General features: G+C 42.7%; 1 protein-coding gene across 2 annotated transcripts in view; it reads right to left on the reverse strand.

Annotated features, from left to right (window-relative positions):
- WDR70 (WD repeat domain 70) overlaps positions 1-21,210 on the reverse strand; it is a 411,295-nt gene that overhangs the window by 314,312 nt on the left and 75,773 nt on the right. For both annotated transcript variants that reach the window (XM_089687833.1, XM_089687834.1), the window contains exon 7: positions 11,485-11,618. In XM_089687833.1, coding sequence (XP_089543959.1) covers positions 11,485-11,618 — 134 coding nt within the window. The remainder of the gene's footprint in view (positions 1-11,484; positions 11,619-21,210) is intronic.

Raw genomic sequence — 21,210 nt, forward strand, 5'->3', positions numbered from 1 at the left:
TTGCACAGAGCAGCCCTGAACCTCTTCTTCTCTGTTCCCCCGCCAGCGGTCCTGCCTCCCTCACTCCATGCCGAATGCCAACCACAGGAAGCCGCTGGGAATGCATTAAGGTAAAAAAAAAAAAAAAAAAAAAAAAAAAAGAACCTACCTTTGCAACCACTTTAACACAGCCATGCAAACAATTAAAACACGCAGCAAAAAAAGGGGCAGGAGCGGTGTCCTTAAATAAACACAGAGATAAGGATTTTATGGTGATTACAAATGAAATCTTATTTTCTTTTTTAGTACAATGGAGGACACAGCTGAAAAAAAATAAATACAGGCCTGTTAGACAGCTGCCTGAAAAACTTCAGGTCTGAAAATTAAGTTAATTTTTTTAAAACTTTGGGAGCTTATGACCCGATGACGTAGTAGTGGCCATATAAACCTGAGAGAATCAATTTTTCATAGCATGTCCCTTCACTGGAAATAGTGACTCTCGGTGCTTAATAGCCCATACCTGTTAAATAGTTGGTGAGCATCAGTGTGAGATAGTGGTAGTCGATGCTGCAAGGCCCTTATGTGGGCACCTACCAACATGTACAAGGAATATGACCTGCGAAATCCTGACAAGACATTTAAAATACACCCTTATTGCTCTGACTACATCCAAAAAGTGTAAAGCAATTTCCTTTGGGTGGACTGGCATGGGACAGAGTGACAGGACCACGATATCTTCATCCAAGTGAAAACCAATACCACCTTCAATAAAGAGCCTTGGACGCAGAACTACCTTATCCTAATGTCCCACAGAGACCACAAGAGAGAGTCCCAAGAGAGACCACACGTAACAAGTTTTCACTTGTTGACAAGCAGAAGCGAAACAGAGGCCAGTGAAATAATACTTCCAATGGTGACACCTGACCCTTATTTGTGGTTCAGGTCAACTGCTACTCCAGGCCCTTGGAATAAAAGGTATTTTTATAGCAGTAGATGCAGAGTGGCGTTACCATATTAACGAGGTACCTGTACCAGTGGTTCTTAACCTGGGTTCGATCGAACCCCAGGGGTTCGGTGAGTCAGTCTCGCGGGTTCGGTGGAGGTGAAGACCCACACCCGACTCATATGATTCGTGCAGTAAATATTCATTATTATGTTTTTGTTTTTGTGTGAAAATCATGTTTTAATGGTTTTGTTCTTTGTTCTTAACGGTTTTGTTCATTTTGTGCACCTATGTATAAATATATACCTATGTTTTGAATTTTAAAAATCATATTTTATTTTTCCAATTAAGAAGGGTTCAGTGAATGCGCATATGAAACTGGTGGGGGTCAGTACCTCCAACAAGGTTAAGAACCACTGACCTGTACCAACCTGCAGGGCCAATCTGGGGCCACCAAAATCACCGGAATTCTCTTGGTTTTGTTCCAGCTTATTAGCCACAGTGTTAGCTTTACCAACGCATAAATCAATATCAGGGATTAGCGTTTCCACAGCTGTGTCTACCCTGCTATGCCAACAAACCTGTCCACCTCTCAAATGAGCAACAATGCCAGAAGACACACATTTGGCATTTCCCACAACAGTAACATTATTGCTGAAATGTAAAAGAGATTCAAATGAGATAGACCTTTTCAGAGACACCACTGCTAACACAGAGAGCAAAGGTCCTGTCATCAACATGGTGGCAGGACAGGCTTTTCTACTCAGGCTGTGGCTTTCTACAGAAATCGAACAGTAAGACTTTGCATACTAGCATCTGAATGTATTTAGCAGATTTCAACTGAAAGTTCAGTGGGGCATAAAGATTTTAAAAACCTTTTATCTACATAAAACTTGCAACAACCCCAATACCTGTGGGCAGCCAAACCAATCCTCTTAGCTCATTGCTAAATGAAAACAATAGACTCTGGGGTAATGACTTGTGACCAAAGACGGTGTGATTGGCATAGTCTAGGCTGAGAGCCAGGAAGCACCAGTATTTTCCTCAAGGCTTCAGAGAGGCATTTTATTTTTTTTGCACAACATAAAATAGCAATGTGATTTGGTAATGCTCACATGGGCCCCATTGACTCATGTAATGTGTGAATTTTAATGACAAGTCCACTTTAACACATCACAGCTAACCAGACGTGTGTAACCTTGGGAGAAGAAGGGGCAGGTATCAATTACACAAGGAGGAATGTCAACGCAGCAAATCAATGACTTACCTAACAGGGGTGAAATGTTATTATTTCATCAATAAACAACTATTACACATTGTAAACTGCACTTGGTCAGAGTAACACAAGCCAGTGAATGGTATGCAATACTTTCAAAGCAGTAAAGCAAACACAATGTTCTTGAAAATAACTGCTTTAAATAGCACAGAACGCGGAGTCGGCCTGGAGGATTCTTGTAAGTGAGGACGCTGGCAGGACTGTCCGTTGATACAAGTGTTTAATGCTATTTTATTACACGCTGTGAAAGTTATGCTGATATTATTCTATCCGGTATGGCATGTTGCTCCTTATGTATGCCGGAACAGGTGGGGATATAAAATTTTCTCTGTTATTTTATGTTTCAGAACAGTCCAGCAGATAATTGGCCACAAAACTTCTTAGCATGGGCAGGCACAGGGAATTTGTTATTTTTACTGTATGTAGTCGATCTTTCCAATACCCATGTCAATGTCTTGATAGTAAGTGTGCTACACCTTCCAAATTATACATTTTGTTTACAAAGATTTTTATTGACAATGTTCAGTCAAACAGACAGAGCCAACAGGATGACAGTTACATTCAACTTGAAAGTGACACAAAAAGGTGACTATCACAACATCTGGAGTACTCAACCATACAATATGAGAATCATAAGTAACAGAACATAGTTGGTAAAAAACATAACGCGCTAAAGGCATCCGTCACATGGGGCATATGCATAAATTGTCGAGTATCGTGAGACACGATGCAAACCAGTTATGAGATCAAAAGTTACATAGATCAAAACCGTCATGGTCAGGCTGATGCCCAGCCATCAGAGCGTTACATCACTGAACATGAACAAGAAAGTGGGTGAAAAGAGAAAGCAGAGCAAAAGCTGTAAAAGATTACAGAAAAAGTATAAGCAGAGAAGAGAGGAAGAAGAGTCCCGAGGGTCCACAACGCCAGGTTGTTATATTATTATACAGTATTTATATAGCGCCAAAGGGTATGCTCAGCGCTGTACAGTAGCAAGGGGGACAGAAAATGAGACAAGACAGTAACAATACAATACACGAGGGGTTTGAGGGCCCTGCTCTTTCGAGCTTACAATCTAGGAGGGAGGGGAAGGTGATACAGGAGGAGATGGCTGTGGGGGATGGAGTGGTGGGAGGAGTGGAGGAGGTTGTTAGGTGAGGTTGGGGTAGGCTTCCCTGAAGAGGGGGGTTTTCAGAGAGCGCCTGAAGGTGAGGAGGGTGGGTGACAGTCTGATGGATTGGGGTAGGGAGTTCCAGAGGATGAGGGAAGTCCTAGAGAAGTCCTGCAATTGGGCGTGGGAGGAGGAGACCAGGGAGCTAGAGAGTAGGAGGTCCTGTGAGGAGCGGAGGACACAGGTAGGGTAGTATTTGGGTATCAGGTCAGTGATGTAGTTTGGGGCGGCGTTGTGCTGCCAAATTTAGAAGGCTGAGCATGAGTTATCCAGGGTTGCCAAACGGAGAAAACTCTTGAGGCTATCCTTACCATAATTTCATTCATAAGATTTTTAAACAGCTTCAAAGCTGAGGATCGGGGCTTTCCAGGCTTTTGTATTCAGCCCCCCTAAGTCAATACTTTGTAGAACCACCTTTCACTGCAATTACATCTGCAAGTCTTTTTGGGGATGTCTCTACCAGCTTTGCACATCTAGAGAGTGAAAATTTTGCCCATTCTTCTTTGCAAAATAGCTCAAGTTCTGTCAGATTGGATGGAGAGCGTCTATGAACAGCATTTTTCAAGTCTTGCCACAGATTCTCAATTGGACATAGGTCTGGACTTTGACTGAGCCATTCTAGCACATGCATATGCTTTGATCAAACCATTCCATTGTATCTCTGGCTGGATGTTTCGGGTCGTTGTCCTGCTGGAAGATGAACCTCCACCCCAGTCTCAAGTCTTTTGCAGACTAACAGGCTTTCTTCTAATACTGCCCTGTATTTGGATCCATCCATCTTCCCATCAACTCTAACCTGCTTCCCTGTCCCTGCTGAAGAAAAGCATCCCCACAACATGATGCTGCCACCAACATGTTTCCACTTTATTACACAAAACATAATTTCTGAACTAATTTTGTGGAATGACACAGAGAAAAAGTTTTGAACACGCAAACTGAAATGTGTTTAATACGTCGTACAAAATCCTCTCTTGGTAATGACAGCTTCAAGACGTCTCCTGTATGAAGAAACTAGTCGCATTCATTGCTCAGGTGTGATTTTGGCCCATTTTTCCACACAAACAGTCTTGAAGGTTTCGTGAGCCTCTTCTATAAACTCTGATCTTTAGTTCTTTCCATACATTTTCTATTGGATTCAAGTCAGGTGATTGGCTGGGCAATTATAGCAGCCTTATTTTCTTTGAAACCAATTGAGAGTTTCCTTGGCTTTGTGTTTGGGATCATAATCTTGCTGAAATGTCCACCCTCATTTCATCTTCATCATCCTGGTCAATGACATGAAGTTTGCCATTACCGTATGCTGAAAAACAGCCCCACACCATAATGTTCCCACCTCCAAACTTCACTGTTGGTATGGTGTTTTTGGGGTGATGTGCAGTGCTATTTGACCTCCAAACATGGTGTGTATTATGGCATCCAAAGAGTTCAATTTTGGTCTGATCTGACCAGTCTATATTCTTCCAGTATTTCACAGGCTTGTCTAAATGTTGTGCAGAAAACTTTAAATAAGCTTCAACATGATTTTTCATCAGCAATGGAGTCTTGTGTGGCGAGCTTGCATACAGACCACGGCGGTTGAGTGCATTACGTATTGTTTTCTTTGAAACAATTGTACCTAATTCCAGGTCTTTCTGAAGCTCTCCACAAATGGTCCTTGGCTTTTGGACAACTCTTCTGATAATTGTTTTCACTCCTCTGTCAGAAATCTTGCAAGGAGCACCTGGTTCTGGCCGGTTTATGGTGAAATGAGGTTCTTGCCACTTCCGAATTTTGGCCCCAACAGTGCTCACTGGAACATTTAGAAGTTTAGAAATCCTTCTGTAACAAATACCATCAGTATGTTTTGCAACAATAAGGTTGCTACGGTCTTGAGAGAACTCTTTGTTTTTACCCATCATGAGATGTTTCTTGTTTGACATGTTGGTAATGAGACACCTTTTTATAGGCCATGAGTTGAGACTGAACCAGCTGATATTAACTTGCATTGACAACGGGAAGGATTGCTTTCTAATTGCTTATAGATTTCAGCTTGTGTCTTGGCTTTCCATGCCTTTTTGCACCTCCCTTTCTTCATGTGTTCAATGCTTTTTCCCTGTGTTGTTCTATTTTATTTCACATAACTTAATGTCTCAACTTATTTGTGTTGATTGCTTTGTATGTATGTATTGCATAAGCTGTTACCGACATGTGGTCAAAATTTCACATCAATAGCACCTTTAGGAGAGAAAATGGGAAAATATAGGAGAGAAAATGGGAACGTGTTCAATACATACAAATACATACAAACACACACACACACACACACACACACACACACACAAATATCTTAAAGCGGAGGTGGGGGAGGTGCAGGTACCCGCTCCCACTTCAGCTCTGACCTCCTGGGCAATCTGAGCAGAAGTTCGTCCCCCTCTCCTTTCTTCACGGGACCATTCACTGGGAGCAGCACAGTGCAGCTCGCGCATGCGAAGTGGGAAGCTGGCTGTGAAGCCGCAAGCAGCCACAGTTGGCTGCTCACAGCTAAAATGCTGGCTGGGGACCTAAAGTCCAGCGAAAAGCCAGGTTAGGTGAGGACAGCACAGAATCCTGGGACAGGTAAGTGTGTGCTTTGTAAAGAGTCAGCAGCTACAGTATTTGTACAATTAGGGGTAGTGGGGAAAGGGGGGGGGGGTGGCTGGTGAACAGCAGTTGTGTATGGACAACATGGTGGAGGAGGCAATTAAGTTGACGAGCTTCTTTGCCCATCATGTTCTCATTCTCAAATCGGCATTGTGCATTTCAGTGACTGAAAAAAAAAAAAAAGTCTGGGGGAAAAGAGAGCCCAGTCATGTGTCCTGTCAAAATCATGTGATGAGCCTCTCCTTCAATCATAGAATTCTCTCTATAGCATTATGCAGAAATAAGAACTTTGTGGGACAGAGCAGAGGGACACAGTAAATGTTCAGCAGACAGGGGACAGCAATATCCTGTAATTATGGCTTTTCAAATTTACTGCAGTCAGTGGAAATAGAAGGCACAGGCAAAGCAAAACGCTGAAAATGCAGCCTAATATGTGGCGGCATGGCCATAGACAACAAGCCCTAACATTGCTATATTATATCACTAGCTGTGTGAGTAGCTGTGGTAGGGGACACATGAATAAATGGAACTCCAATTTGCTGCCTCCATCAATCACCTATTTCAAACAGGGAGGTCCTCAGCATGAGACTAATTGATAGCAGTCTGTGAACAGTAAAACATTGCTCTATACAATCTAGTGTTACACATACCCTGCCACCCGCAGCCTTAGATTCCTTCTCTAAATCACTGTACTGTGTACAATACAATGGACCTGGAATCCGCTAATTCAGGATAATTAGACTGTTTGCTCATTGGAATGATCAAGAAACTGCAAATTTGCATATTAAAAAAAAAGAAGGAAGAAGGAGGTGTTCTCAATATGGAGAAATCAATATCTCATTCACCTTTTTCAAAGGAAAACTTTTTCAATGCTCTGCATAAATTCTACAGAAGGATAATTTTGTAATTTAAGTAGTTTATGGCACCTTCCCATTTCATATATATTTATCACACACACACACACACACACACACACACACACACACACACACACACACACACACACACACACACACACACACACACACACACACACACACACACACACACACACACACACACACACACACACACACACACACACACACACACACACACACACACACCTTTCTAATGCTGGTAGACAGGATTGCCCTAGATTTTTAACTCCCTACCCTAGGACTCCAATCACACTTGGGCAACTCCAAAGTCGCAAGATTTCCAGCGCACCTCTGAGGCAGCTTTTATCTGACTTTACACTCTTTGGATCAAAATCCATCAAAAGTTGCATTAAAGTAGGGCAGGCACCTTTTCAAAGTTGCTGCGACTTTAAGTCACACCAATTTGAACAGGTGCAATTGAAAAGAATGGGTTGAGACTTGTCATGCGACTTTGATGTCCAAAGTCGCACAAGTGTGAATGGAGCCTTATTCCTGGCTCATTGCCATGTGACTTTAGTAGACACCCCTTCTGAATTAGCACTTACGTTGAGCCAGTGCACTGAAGAGACCACATAAATATCTTATGAACATATAAACAGAAGTAGAAAAACATTGCTAAAATTGCAGTGTATATAAAACTATTTCAATTAACTTTTTATGAAGCTGGAGTTTCATTTTAAAGGCAAACTACAGTGGGGAAAATAGTTTTTTGATCCCTTGCAGATTTTGTAAGTTTGCCCACTTACAAAGAAATGAAGGGTCTATAATTATTATCATAGGTTTTTTTTTATGATACAGACAGAATATCAACCAAAAATCCAGAATAAAACACGATACAAAATGTTCTAAAATTAGTTGCAGTTCAAATAAGTATTTGATCCCCAAGCAAAACATAACTTGGTACTTGGTGGAGAAACCCTTGTTGGCAAGCACAGAGGTAAAATGTTTCTTGTAGTTGGTTACCAGGTTTGCACACATCTCAGGAGGGATTTTGGTCCTCTCTCCTTTACAGATCTTCTCTAAATCCTTAAGGTTTCTTGGCTGTCGCTTGGCAACTCTAAGTTTTAGCTCCCTCCATAAATTTAAGGATTTAATTTAGGATTAAGGTCTGGAGACTAGCTAGGCCAGTGGTCGGCAAGCCGCGGCTTGCGAGCCACATGCAGCTCTTTACACGCTTTAATGCGGCTCTTGTGTGCCGGGCGCCCGCTCCCCTCCCTCCTCTCGGGCGGCAGGGACTCTGCAGCGTGATCCAAAAAAAAAAAACAGCCAGGGCAGCGCGCTCAAATGCAATGATTGGCCAGTCTCGCTGCCACTCACATCCTGATAGCCAGTGATTGGCTGTCAGGATGTGTGTAGGCGGGGCAGCGTGACGAACATGAGAGGAGCTAGGCTCCTCTCACAGTCCGCCCTGAAGACCAGGACGGCGCGGGAACACGGCGAGAGGAACGCGCGGAGCAAAGGTAAGTGAATTGACACAGGGGGACTTGGCTTACTACTTGCTACTTACTTACTACTACTATATGAGGGATGAATTAATATAGGGGGGATGAATTACTATGGGGGATGAATTACTATATGGGGGATGAATTACTATATGGGGGATGAATTACTATATGTCAGGGCAGGAGCTGAGGAATGGACAGGCAGGCCTAACAATGTAACGCACTGGCTGACGACAACCACCACCCACAGACCGAAGTCCCTCAGGGCGCGGAGTCTAAGTCCCAGGCTGCCCTTCACCAGGGCCCCTGATGGTGGGGATGGACTTGACGCAGCCAGGAACCAGGTCGCGGCCCCTGAGACACCTCAGCTGCGGTAATGGCCGCCGCCAATGGCGTGTAACTGGTGGAAGAGACAAAAGAGTAGTCAGACAAGCCGGGGTCAACAACAACAGGACAAAACGGTACAGGACAGCAGACGAGAATCACAGGTCACGAGCCGGGTTCAGCAACAGAGGATCAGATCAAAGGAGAATACAAAGAATAGTCAAGTCACAAGCCGAATCAGAATACCAGGAGCATCACAAGAGTCAGAACAGAGTAATAGCAACACAAAGACACAAGACACAAGTGCAAAGAGCATGTGCGGGCCACAGGCTTATATGTCATCAGCCACACCCCTCTGGGGGATGGACCACAGAAACCTGAAGGCATAAAAGGATTCCCATCATGCACAGCAGAATCCAAGATGGACGCCAGCACATGGAGTAACATAACCTCAGGGAAAAGGTAGGACCTTGACACTATATGGGGGATGAATTACTATAAAAACTTATTGAAACTAAAAACAGTGTACCATCCTATGTATTTTCAGTTTTAAAAATGTGGCTCTCAAAATAAATTTCAATCGTGGTTTTGGTGAGATTTGGCTCAGTTGAAAAAAAAGGTTGCCCACCACTGAGCTAGGCTACTCCAGTATCTTAATGGGCTTCTTCTTGAGCCACTCCTTTGTTGCCTTAGTGGTATTTTTTGGGTCATTGTCTTGCTGGAACACCCATCCACGACCCATCTTCAGTGTTCTGGCTGAGGAAAAAAGGTTCTTATCCAAGATTTTATAATACATGGCCCCATCCATTGGCCCCTCAATGCGGCAAAGTCTGCTTGTACCTTTAGCAGAGAAACAGCCCCAAAGCAGAATGTTTCCACCTCTGTACTTGACTGTACGGATGGTGTTCTTAAGGTCATAGCCAGCATTTTTCTTCCTCCAAACATGGTTAGTCGAATTAATGCCAAAAGAGCTAACTTTTGGTGTCATCTGACCACAGCACTTTCTCCCAATCCTTCTGTGAATAATTTATATATTAATTGGCAAACTTCAGATGGACCTGTAGGAGGGGGACCTTGCAGGTCGCCGCAGGATTTCAATCCATGGCGGCATATTGTGTTACGAACCGTTTGTTTGGCGACTGTGGTCCCAACTGCCTTTAGATCAGGGGTGTCAAACTGGTGGCCCTCCAGCTGTTGCAAAACTACAAGTCCCATCATGCCTCTGCCTTTGGCAGTCATACTTGTAACTGTCAATCTTGCAATGCACCATGGGACTTGTTTATCAACAGCTGGAGGGCCGCCAGTTTGACACCTGTGGTTTAGATCATTCACAAGCTCCTCCAGTGTAGTTCCTGGCTGATCCCTCACTTTTTTCATGAACATCCTTTCCCCATGATGCAAAATCTTGTATAGAGCTCCAGACTGAAAGCGATTGATGGTTATTTTGTATTTCTTCCATTTGCGAATTATCGCTCCAACAGTTGACTCCACCAAGCTGCTTTCTGATGGTCTTGTAGCCCATTCCAGGCTTGTACAGGTCTACAATCTTGTCCCTGATGTTCTTTGACAGCTCTTTGGTCATTTGCCCATGGTGGCGAGGTTTGAATGGAAGAAAGAAATTTTGTGGACAGGCGTGTTTTTTATACACATAACGAGTTGTCATAAGGAGCCCCTTTTCTTACACTGTCAGAACTAATCTGTGTACCACGTGAGCACATAACCAGTCTGTGGGAGCCAGGAATATTGTTGGTTGGTGGGGATCAAATACCTATTTTACTCAATGAAATGCAACTCAATTTATAACATTTGTATCATGTGTTTTTTTCTGGATTTTTGGCTGATATTCTGTCTCTATCATTTAAAATACACCTATGATAAAATTGATAGAACCTTAATTTCTTTGAAAGTGGGCAAACTTACAAAATCTGCAGGGGATCAAATAATTATTTTCCCCACTGTATGGCTTTTTTTTTTCTTAGTTCCCCAGGCAGTGGAGAAAAAAATGCAGCTCTTGCTGCAATACTCAATAATGCAATACTTCAATCCAGAGTAGACCCTCACAGTAGGTCTTCTTCGCCACAAGATATCCTCAGTCTTCTGGGTTAAAGCATGCCCAGCGTCATGAACTGAGGAAAGACTATGAATGCAGTACACGGACTCCAAACCCTGGTATGTTGCCCTCCACGTACAGTATATTGATGCAGAAAGTGGCACGGTTGTCAAAATTTCAGCACTGAAATTTTTACATTAACCAGGACCATCTACCAACATGGAAGTACCAAGGTGAAAGTGGACCCAGCAGGTCACATGACTAGACAAAAAAAAAAAAGTTATAAGGATAAAATTCTGCTATCAGGGGCCTCAAGGAGATCCACGGATCACAGATTTGGGCTTTCAATGGGAAAAGGCAGTTGCAATTCACAAAATGAAATCTGTTGGCAACATTTCAGGAAAAGAATCACATATGTAATCAGCATTGATCGAAGCCTGGAGCAGTATTTTCTTCAGTATACTCATTACACATTCTACTATTACAGAGATTTGTCTTTAGCACCAACCATTTAGCAACGCTTTATATATGTTGTACATTCACATCAGTTTCTGCCCTCAAGCATCTTATAATCTAAAGGTACCTACATTGAATGCATACATGCACATACTAGGGCCAATTTAGACAGGAGCCAATTAACCTACCAGCATGTCTTTGAGGAACATGCAAACTCCATGCACTTCTCTTTTTACATCCATCTCAGCAAGACTGTAGTTTTATGTAGCATTTGAGTAGAGGTCCACTTTATGTATACACTTACCATTCACATGGCTGATGTGAGCGAAATGCTTGTAGAGATGCATCCATCCCAGCAAAATCCCAAAACTTCACATCATAGTCGTAACCTCCTGTCACCAGACGAGCACCAGAAGGGTCCAACCCCATACCAGATACCTGGAATGACAAAACAAACCTTCAACAACTTTGCTGCAAAAATGAGAGAGAAAACAGGCATATATATATTTTAAAATTTACCTGCAGCAGATGTGAGGGCATAGCTAGGACTGAGACTAGAGAATGCATATTTTGGCCATTAGATCCTCTCTGAAACATCTGGTCACATTTAGGACTCATTAAAGTCTTTTAGATTTAATTAAAGTGGGGAAGTTCAGACAATATGAATTTTTTTTAATTGCTGTCTGCTATCCCTGCTGGGCGATTTACCCCTCTATTTGTCCTGGTGATCACGGTCTCAAAGATGGAACGTTAGAGAAAATCCTACATTTTAGAACAATCAGTAGAAGTGAAGAGGAAATCTTTCAACGAGGACAAAATGTTCATACAGCAACTAAGAATTCCCCTCACTTTAAGGGAAATTTCCTCTCACTTCCTGTTGTGTTTCCAAGGAAGACTTAAAGGGAAATGTCTCCAGCAGGACAAAGACATGAAAAAAATTGACAAAAATTTAAAAAAAAATTAAAAACCTGACAGGGTTTTAATCTTTCCCTACTCTAGGGCCACACATACACTTTAATACTCCATGTGCTTTTTTCCCCCCATGCATTGTGATGCAGATATGTAGGACAGTGGTAAAACTCTGGTGCAAACAAAAAAACGTGGTATTCAAAAATTATAAGAAACTTGAAAATGCCATTGGTCCATAAATATTTATAGTCATTTTAAAATACTTAAGAGGAAATGTTATGAGTGCTTCAAAGATCATATTATTTTGAGATTAACAGCACATATCAAAGAAGGTTGCCTTTATATTAAAGCAGAACTAATTCAGAACAAAAGAAAAACAAAATGTCTGATGATATTATCCATCTATAGTCACCTCTCCTCTGCTGCTTACTGGATAACCAAGGAGCAGTAGCATACTGATCATGTCTCCTCTCTCTCTGTACCTTCCCCACCATGTAAGCATGTTCATAAAGTTAGAGTGACAACAATGTAAAAAAGCCACAAGCCCAAATTAAGGGCTGGCCCTCCATCTCCCATTTCAGTGTTGATATAAAAAACAATTTTTAAACTTACACACACTGGCCGGTTTATTAGGTGCACCTGTTCAATTGTGTGGTAACACAAATTGCTAATCAGCCAATCACATGGCAGCAACTCAATGCATTTAGGCATCTAGATGTGGTGAAGATGACTTGCTGAAGTTCAAACCAAGCATCAGAATGAGGAAGAAAGGGGATTTAAGTGACTTTGAAGTGGCATGGTTGTTGGTGCCAGACGGGCTGGTCTGAGAATTTAAACTGCTGCTTTACTGGGATTTTCATGCACAACCATCTTTAGGGTTTACAGAGAATTGTCAGAAAAAGAAAAAATATTGAGCATCAGCTGTGTGGAGGAAAAAGCCATGTCAGAGATCAGAGGAGAATGGGCAGACTGGTTAGAGAGGATAGAAAGGCAACAGTAACTCAAATAACCACTCATTACAGCCAAAGTATGCAGAATACCATCTCTGAATGCACATGTCGAACGTTGAAACAGATGGGCTACAGCAGCAGACGACCACACCGGGTGCCACTCCGGTCAGCTAAGAACAGGAAACGGATACTACAATTCACACAGGTTCACCAAAATTGGACAATAGAAGATTGGAAAAACGTTGCCTGGTCTGATGAGTCTCGATTTCAGCTGCAACATTCAGATGGTAGGGTCAGGATTTGGTTTAACCGCTAGCCTACAGGGCACTTATACCCCCTTCCTGCCCAGGCCAATTTCCAGCTTTCAGCGCTGTCGCACTTTGAATGAAAAAGGGCTGTGTTTACCCAGCTGGGGATGAGCAGGAGTTCCGTGCATCCCTGTGCAGGCAGTCCCCTTCATGTCAATATGGATGCAGTCACTGCATGGACACAGCCGCTGCTCCCAGACATCTGTGCGGGTGCAGGGCCCCAAACGCCGACAGTATGCATTCATGGCTGTGCGAGTAAACATGGCTCTGGCACAAGCATGCACTGTAGTATACCAGTGGGAAACAGACCTAATATGGACTAACAAACTGAAGCTGAACTCCAGCTAACACTTTATAAGCTTTTATAGCAACAATTTTTTATCTTTTTTGGGATAAAGGTTTTATATACATGAAAGCGGACCTCCTGTCAGTGGTAAATGGTTTGTCCCATCCCTGTAAATGCTACTTTGTCTAGACAGCTTGGTGATAATAAAAGGAAAGAAAAAAAACAAAAAACAAAAAAAAAAAAAAAAAACTTTAAAAAGAAGCCTCTTGAAGCCACCACATCTAAAAGTTGGCAAGCTGCAATTTAACCACTTACCTACTGGGCACTTTTACCCCCTTCCTGCCCTGGCCAATTTTCAGAGCTGTCGCACTTTGAATGACAGTTGTGTGGTCATGCAACACTGTACCCATATGAAATTTGTATCATTTTTCTGTGACAGAGCTTTATTTTGGTGGTATTTAATCACCTCTGGGTTTTTATTTTTTCTTAAACAAACCAAAAACCACAGAAAATTTTGAGAAAAAAAAAAGTTTTTTCTTAGTTTTTGTTATAAACTTTTGTAAATAAGTGATTTTTCTCCTTCAATGATATGCGCTAAGGAGGCTGCAGTGATGGGCACTGATAGGCTGCACTGATGGACACTGATAGGTGGCACAGGTAGGTGGCACTGATAGGCATTGACAGGCATCACTGATACATGGCACTGATATATGGCACTGATAGGCAGCACTGACTGGCACTGAAAGGCAGCTCAGATAGGCACTGATATGTGGCATTGATGTGCACTGGTAGGCACTGATATGTGGCATTGATGTGGCACTGACAAAGGGCACTGATGGACACTGACAGGTGGTGCTGCTGGGGCTACACTGATCATCAGGGCACCCTGATGATCAGTGTACATGTCCCCTCCGCGGAAAGCCGATTACCGCCTCTCCTCTCGAGCTGTCAGCGTATGGTATGTCAGGTATTTACTTAGCCTTGACCTACCATAAGTTAAGCAGAAATAAAAAAAGATTCAAGTGAATCTAAAGCTACTTTCAAACTGATCTGTTGCAAAAAGCAGTAAAAACACATGCATTTTAGCCATGCATATGACGCATTTTTCATAGGACATGCAAGTCAAAAAAGGCATCAAAAACGCAACCACGGATGTGTTTTTGACACATTTTCCATTAATTTCAATGAGATGCATTTTTGGTGCATTTTTTTTTTTAATCGACCAAAAATGCATATGATTTTACGGTCATGCATTTTTCTTTTTTTTTTTAACACAAAAGTGGAAGAAAAAAATGGATCAGTGTGAAAGCAGCCTAACTCGCTGAAACTAGAGAGAAAAGGGTAAACCACCTTGTGAAAAGATCTCATCTAGTCATTAGTTAGACTAAATGTAGTTCCTCCTCTACATCAGGGATAAATCCAAACATTGTAAGTACACTAGCACAGATAACAACAAAATGTTTGGGTGGGCTCCTCATGTCTGCACCTTAACGTGTAAACCCCGTGATCTGAACAAGCACACAAATCTATTTTAATACATTGTCCATTGTAATCATGTGACCAATCCTACTATAATGCCTGAATGTGAATACTGCATCAAATTTACTTCATCATTCATTTCAAATGAAATATACAGTTTCCTGCTTCAAACTATTTATTCCGCTGCAGTGCCAACTTTATATTCCACCAGTTTATGTGGTATTGTAGATCCTGTACTTTTCTTCTTTTAGGAGTAAAGCACTGGCAAAACTCACATGGATATTTTTCATTCCATGAGATAAGTTGACCCTCCAACTTTATGAGGTGGCTGTGGAGCCTAGGACACACAAAAAGAATAATCGGACATATGATCGTCTGGGTTTTTTTTGCATGCTAGTCTCATATCGAAAATGAAGAGGTTACTAAGGTTACAAAAATTCTCGTACGACAGAATACAACTTCGGAAGTGATGGTATGTATTGTATTTCATTGTAATGTAATATTTCATTTTCAAGCATGTGCGGTCTTGGTCACTCAGTTTTTCATGGACGAAGACTATACAGATTAAACCAAAACATTCATTCTGTTATCATACGAGAACAATTTTTATGCTTGTCCCTTCGGATAATTTCATATGAACGGTAGTGAGCGGCTCTTGAAAGCTGTGTACTAATGATCAGATTATTGGACGGTCATTCTGAAAGCGGTATTTGTCTTTTGTGTGTACTAGGCATTAGGGTCCTTACACACGCACACGCACGCACGCACACACACACAAATATCTAAAATTTACCTTTTTTCCCCCCTTTATTATTTTTAGGTATATGAATTAAACATTTAAAAAAAAAAGAAGTTTTGATAGTAAAAGAAATGTAAACAGTCTTTTCAAAGAGAGTGTCACCATTTTAAAAACTTTGTTTCTATTCATAGCTTATTTATGGCTACCTGTTAATGCCAATACTCCTGCTACTTCTAAACTTCTCAGTCTAGCCTCCACTTTGGCCTGAAGCAATGGGTACATGCGTCATCCCACTCTGCTCTGATGGCAACACCCTTGACCTGGTATTCTCCCATCTATGTACTCTGTGTAAGCTCTCCAACAATCCTTTTCCACTCTCTGATCACCACCTTATTAGTTTCAGTCTCTCACCTCCTCTTCCTCCAACTGCTAACAGTTACCCGTCGAAACCTTCGCCACCTCAACTCTTCTCGACTCTTCTACTGACCACCTCCATGACAAAATCTGACCCCTGTCCTGCCCCAATATAGGCATGTCGGTCTACAACAGCTCACTGTCATCCTCCCTAGACAAGTGACTATAACCTGGCAATTTCTGTGGCAACATATACATATTCATAATATATATATATACATACATACACACACACACACATATACAGTTGCAAGAAAAAGTATGTGAACCCCTTGGGATTATGTGGAGTTTTGCATGAATTGGGCATAAAATGTGCTCTGAACGTCATCTAAGTCACAACAATAGAAGAACACAGTCTGCTGAACATAATACTACACAAACATCAGATGTTGCCATGGTTTAATTGCACATAACATGTAAACATTCACAGTGCAGGGAGGAAAAAGTATGTGAACCTTTGGACTTAATAACTGGTTGACCCTCCTGTGGCAGCAATAACCTCAAGCAAACGTTTCCTGTAGTTGCAGATCAGACCTGCACAACGATCTGGAGTAATTTTGGACCACTCCACTTCACAAAACTGTTTCAGTGTAGCAATATTCTTGGGATGTCTGGTGTGAATCACTCTCTTAAGGTCATGCCACAGCATTTTAATCGGGTTGAGGTCAGGACTCTGACTGGGCCACTCCAGAAGACGTATTCTGTGCTGTTGCAGCCATTGTTTTGTTGAATTACTTGTATGCTTTGGCTCATTGTCCTGTTGCATCACTCATCCTCTGCGGAGCTTCAGCTGGCGGACAGATGGTCGTACGTTTTCCTGCAAAATGTCTTGATAAACTCTGGAATTCATTTTCCCATCAATGACAACAATCCGTCCAGGCCCTGAGGCAGCAAAGCAGCCCCAAACCATGATGCTCCCTCCGCCATGTTTTACAGTGGGGATGAGGTTTTGATGTTGGTGTGCTGTGCCTTTTTTTCTCCACACATAGTGTTGTGTGTTCTTCCCAAACAACTCAATCTTGGTTTCATCTGTCCACAGTATATTTTGCCAGTAGTGCTGTGGAACATCCAGGTGCTCTTTTGCAAACTTCAAACGTGCTGCAATATTCTTTTTGGACAGCAATGGCTTCCTCCGTGGTGTCCTCCCATGTACTCCATTCTTGTTTAATGTTTTCCTTATTGTAGATGTGTCAACAAAAATGTTAGCATGTGCCAGAGATTTCTGTAGGTCTTTAGCTGACACTCTGGGATTCTGCTTTACCTCATGCAGCATTCTGCGCTGTGCTCTTGTAGTAATTTTTACAGGACGACCACGCCTAGGGAGAGTAGCAACAGTGCTAAACTTTCTCCATTTGTACACAGTCTGTCTTACCATGGACACATGAACATCAAGGCTTCTGGAGATACTTTTGTAACCCTTTCCAGCTTCATGCAAGTCAACAATTCTTGATCGTAGGTCTTCTGAGAGCTCTTTTCTGCGAGGCATGGTTCACATCAGACAGTGCTTCTTGAAACCAGTAAACCCAAAACAGGTGTGTGTTTTTTAAGGGCAGGACAGCTGTCAGCAACACATCCAATATCATCACACTGATTGGAGGCAAGGTTGGGTCACTCCTGGCTCCAATTAGCTCTGGGAGAAGTCATTAAGCTAGGGCCTCACATACTTTTTCCTCCCTGCACTGTGAATGTTTACATGTTATGTGCAATTAAACCATGGCAACATCTAATGTTTGTGTAGTATTATGTTCAGCAGACTGTGTTCTTCTATTGTTGTGACTTAGATGACGTTCAGAGCACATTGTATGCCCAATTCATGCAAAACTCCACGTAATCCCAAGGGGTTCACATACTTTTTCTTGCAACTGTATACACACACACACACACACACACACACACACACACACACACACACACACACACACACACACACACACACACACACACACACACACACACCTCTTCATCCCTGGCAAACAAAGGACACCAGAAGTCTCAAAAAATGTAGCCGTGCTCTTGAGCAACTGTGGCGTAAGACTAAGGCTACGTTCACACTAGCGTTGTGTGCAGGCAGGCGGCAGAGAGGTGTTTGGGAAGTGTTTTTACCGCTTCCCAAACGCCTCGGACAATTCTGCACATTGCAGCACATGGTGCTGTCCTAACGGGAGCATTAGCGTCGCGGCAAAACGGAAGCCTCTGGTCAAGTCAGGAGGCGTTGAAGCCTCCTATTCTAGTCTATGGTGCCGCTCCACAAACGCCCGGCCGGCGTTTGCGGTGCGGTTGCGACGCGGTTGCAGGGCATTTGCAGAGTGGTAACACCATTCAAACTTCATTATAGGCGTTTGTGGGGCATTTTTAACGCTCGGCAAATGCCTAGCAACCGCCGCTAAACCGCGCATGCGACCTTTGCGGAGCATTTGCCAAGCGTTAAAAAAACGCTCCGCAAACACCGGACCAACACTTGTCAAACACTATAGGGGCGTTTGGCAAGCCTTGGTAAAACAGTCAAGTGTGAACGAGCCCTTAGTCTCAGAAAGATTTCAGCCTATATAAATCTGACCTCCAGAAATACTTTGCCTGCCTCCACACTGCCAAGCAGACCTATTTCATCACGCTCATTAATACCTTTTCATCCAGGCCCCATCAACTCTTCTCTACCTGCAACTTTCTTTTTCATCCTCCACTGCCTCCATCCACTAACTCACTAACTGCCGAGGAGATCGCCAATCAAAAAGAAGACTAATACAATTTGTGAGGAGATGTTTACAGATGCAATCAATACTTCACTCATTCAACCCCACTACTATGGCTGAGGTTGCTAAACGTTTTTCTAACGCCCACTTAACCACCTGCCCACTGGACCCTGTTCCGTCACAAATGTTACGGTGATCCTCTGGCTCTATTCTACACTCTATAAGTCACATCTTCAATCTCTCCCTCTCTTCCAGGATCTTCCCCAACTCTCTAAAACATGCACTAGTTGCCCCCATACTTAAAAAGCCCTCACTAGACCCCACCAATCTTAACCACCTACAATCTATCTCCTTACTCCCTTTTTCCCCTAAACTCCTCGAATGCCTGGTCCACAACCGACTGAGCGACCATCTCACTGAGAACAACCTTCTTGATCCCCTTCAATCTGTATTTTGCCTACAACACTCCACAGAAATTGCTCTCCTTAAAAACTCACAAATTACCTACCAATGGCTAAAACCAATGATCACTATTCAGTACTCCTACCCCTGGACCTCTCTGCTGCCTTTGACATGATGGACCACTCCCTCCTCCTCAAAAAAGCTCTACTCCTCTGGTCTTTGTGACTGTGCTCTTTGTTGATTCACATCCTACCCATCCCATCACACCTTTAGTGTCACATACAATTCCACTTCCTCTTCCTTTCTCCATTTGGGTTCCCTAAGGTTCTGTTCTTGGACCTTTCCTATTCTCAATCTTCACCTCCTCCATAGGTCAGTTGATTGCCTCCCATGGCTTTTAATATAATTTCTATGCTGAGGACACCCAAATCTATCTCTCTGCCCCTCAGCTCACTCTACTAGTCTCCTCACGCATTACTGATCTACTAATAGACATATCAGCCTGGATGTTACACCACTTCTTGAAAATCAATCTATCCAAAACCGAGCTCATAATATTTCCTCCGCCCCTTCCCCTGACTTCTCCATCAAAATCAACGGCTCAACTAACAACCTGTCCCCGCAAGCCAGGGTTCTAGGTGTAATCCTGGACTCTGGATATGGGGCCGAAAGGATAATTCAGTCACTGTTCAAAGCTTGCCGCCTCAAGCTCCGCAACATCTCCAAGATACGCCCCTTCCTATCCAATGACACCACAAAGCTTCTGACTCCCTGGTCATCTCCCGCCTCGACTACTGTAACTCCCTCCTCACTGGCTTACCTTTACATAGGCTGTCCACCCTTCAGTCCATCATGAATGTTACCGCCAGGCTCATCCATCTTACCAACAGTTCACTGGATGCCACCCCTCTCTGCCAGTCCCTCCATTGGATTCCCATTACCCAACAAATTAAATTCAAGATATTTACAACAACTTAAAAAGCCATCCACAACTCAGCCCCAGCTACATCACTACCCTAGTCTGTACAGGGCCTTGAAAAAGTATTGATACCTCTTGAAATTTTACAAATTTTTTCACGTTACAACCAAAAACGTAAATATAATTTGTTGGGATTTTAGGTGATAGACAAATACAAAGTGGCACAAAATTGTGAAGTGGAAGGAAAATGATAAATGGTTTACAACATTTTTTACAAATAAATATCTAAAAAGTGTGGCGTGCATTTGTATTCAGTCCCCCGGAGTCAATACTTTGTAGCACCACCTTTCACTGCAATTACAGCTGCAAGTCTTTTTGGGTATGTCTCTACCAGCTTTGCACATCTAGAGAGTGACATTTTTGCCCATTGTTCTCTGCAAAATAGCTCAAGCTGTCAGATTGGATGGAGAGCGTCTGTGAAAAGCAATTGTCAAGACTTGCCAAAGATTCTCAATTGGATTTAGGTCTGGACCATTCTAAGATATGAATATGCTTTGATCAAAACCATTCCATTGTAGCTCTGACTGTACGTTCAGGGTTGCTGTCTAATGGAAGGTGAACCTCCGCCCCAGTCTCAAGTCTTTTGCAGACTCTAACAGGTTTTCTTCTAAGATTGCCCTGTATTTGGCTCCACCCATCTTCCCATCAACTCTGACCAGTTTCCCTGCCCCTGTTGAAGGAGCGCATCCCCCCAACATGATGCTGCCAGCAGGTTTCATGGTGGGGATGGTGTGTTCAGGGTGATGTGCAGTGTTGGCTTTCCACCATAGATAGCATTTTGCTTTTAGGCCAAAAATTTAATTTTGGTCTCATCTAACCAAAGCACCTTCTCCCACATGTTGTATGTGTCCCCCACATGATTTCTCACAAACTA

Source organism: Staurois parvus, unplaced genomic scaffold, assembly GCF_062004578.1.
Source record: "Staurois parvus isolate SC_StPar_1 unplaced genomic scaffold, SC_StPar_1.0 ptg000438l, whole genome shotgun sequence".
Classification (NCBI taxonomy): domain Eukaryota; kingdom Metazoa; phylum Chordata; class Amphibia; order Anura; family Ranidae; genus Staurois; species Staurois parvus.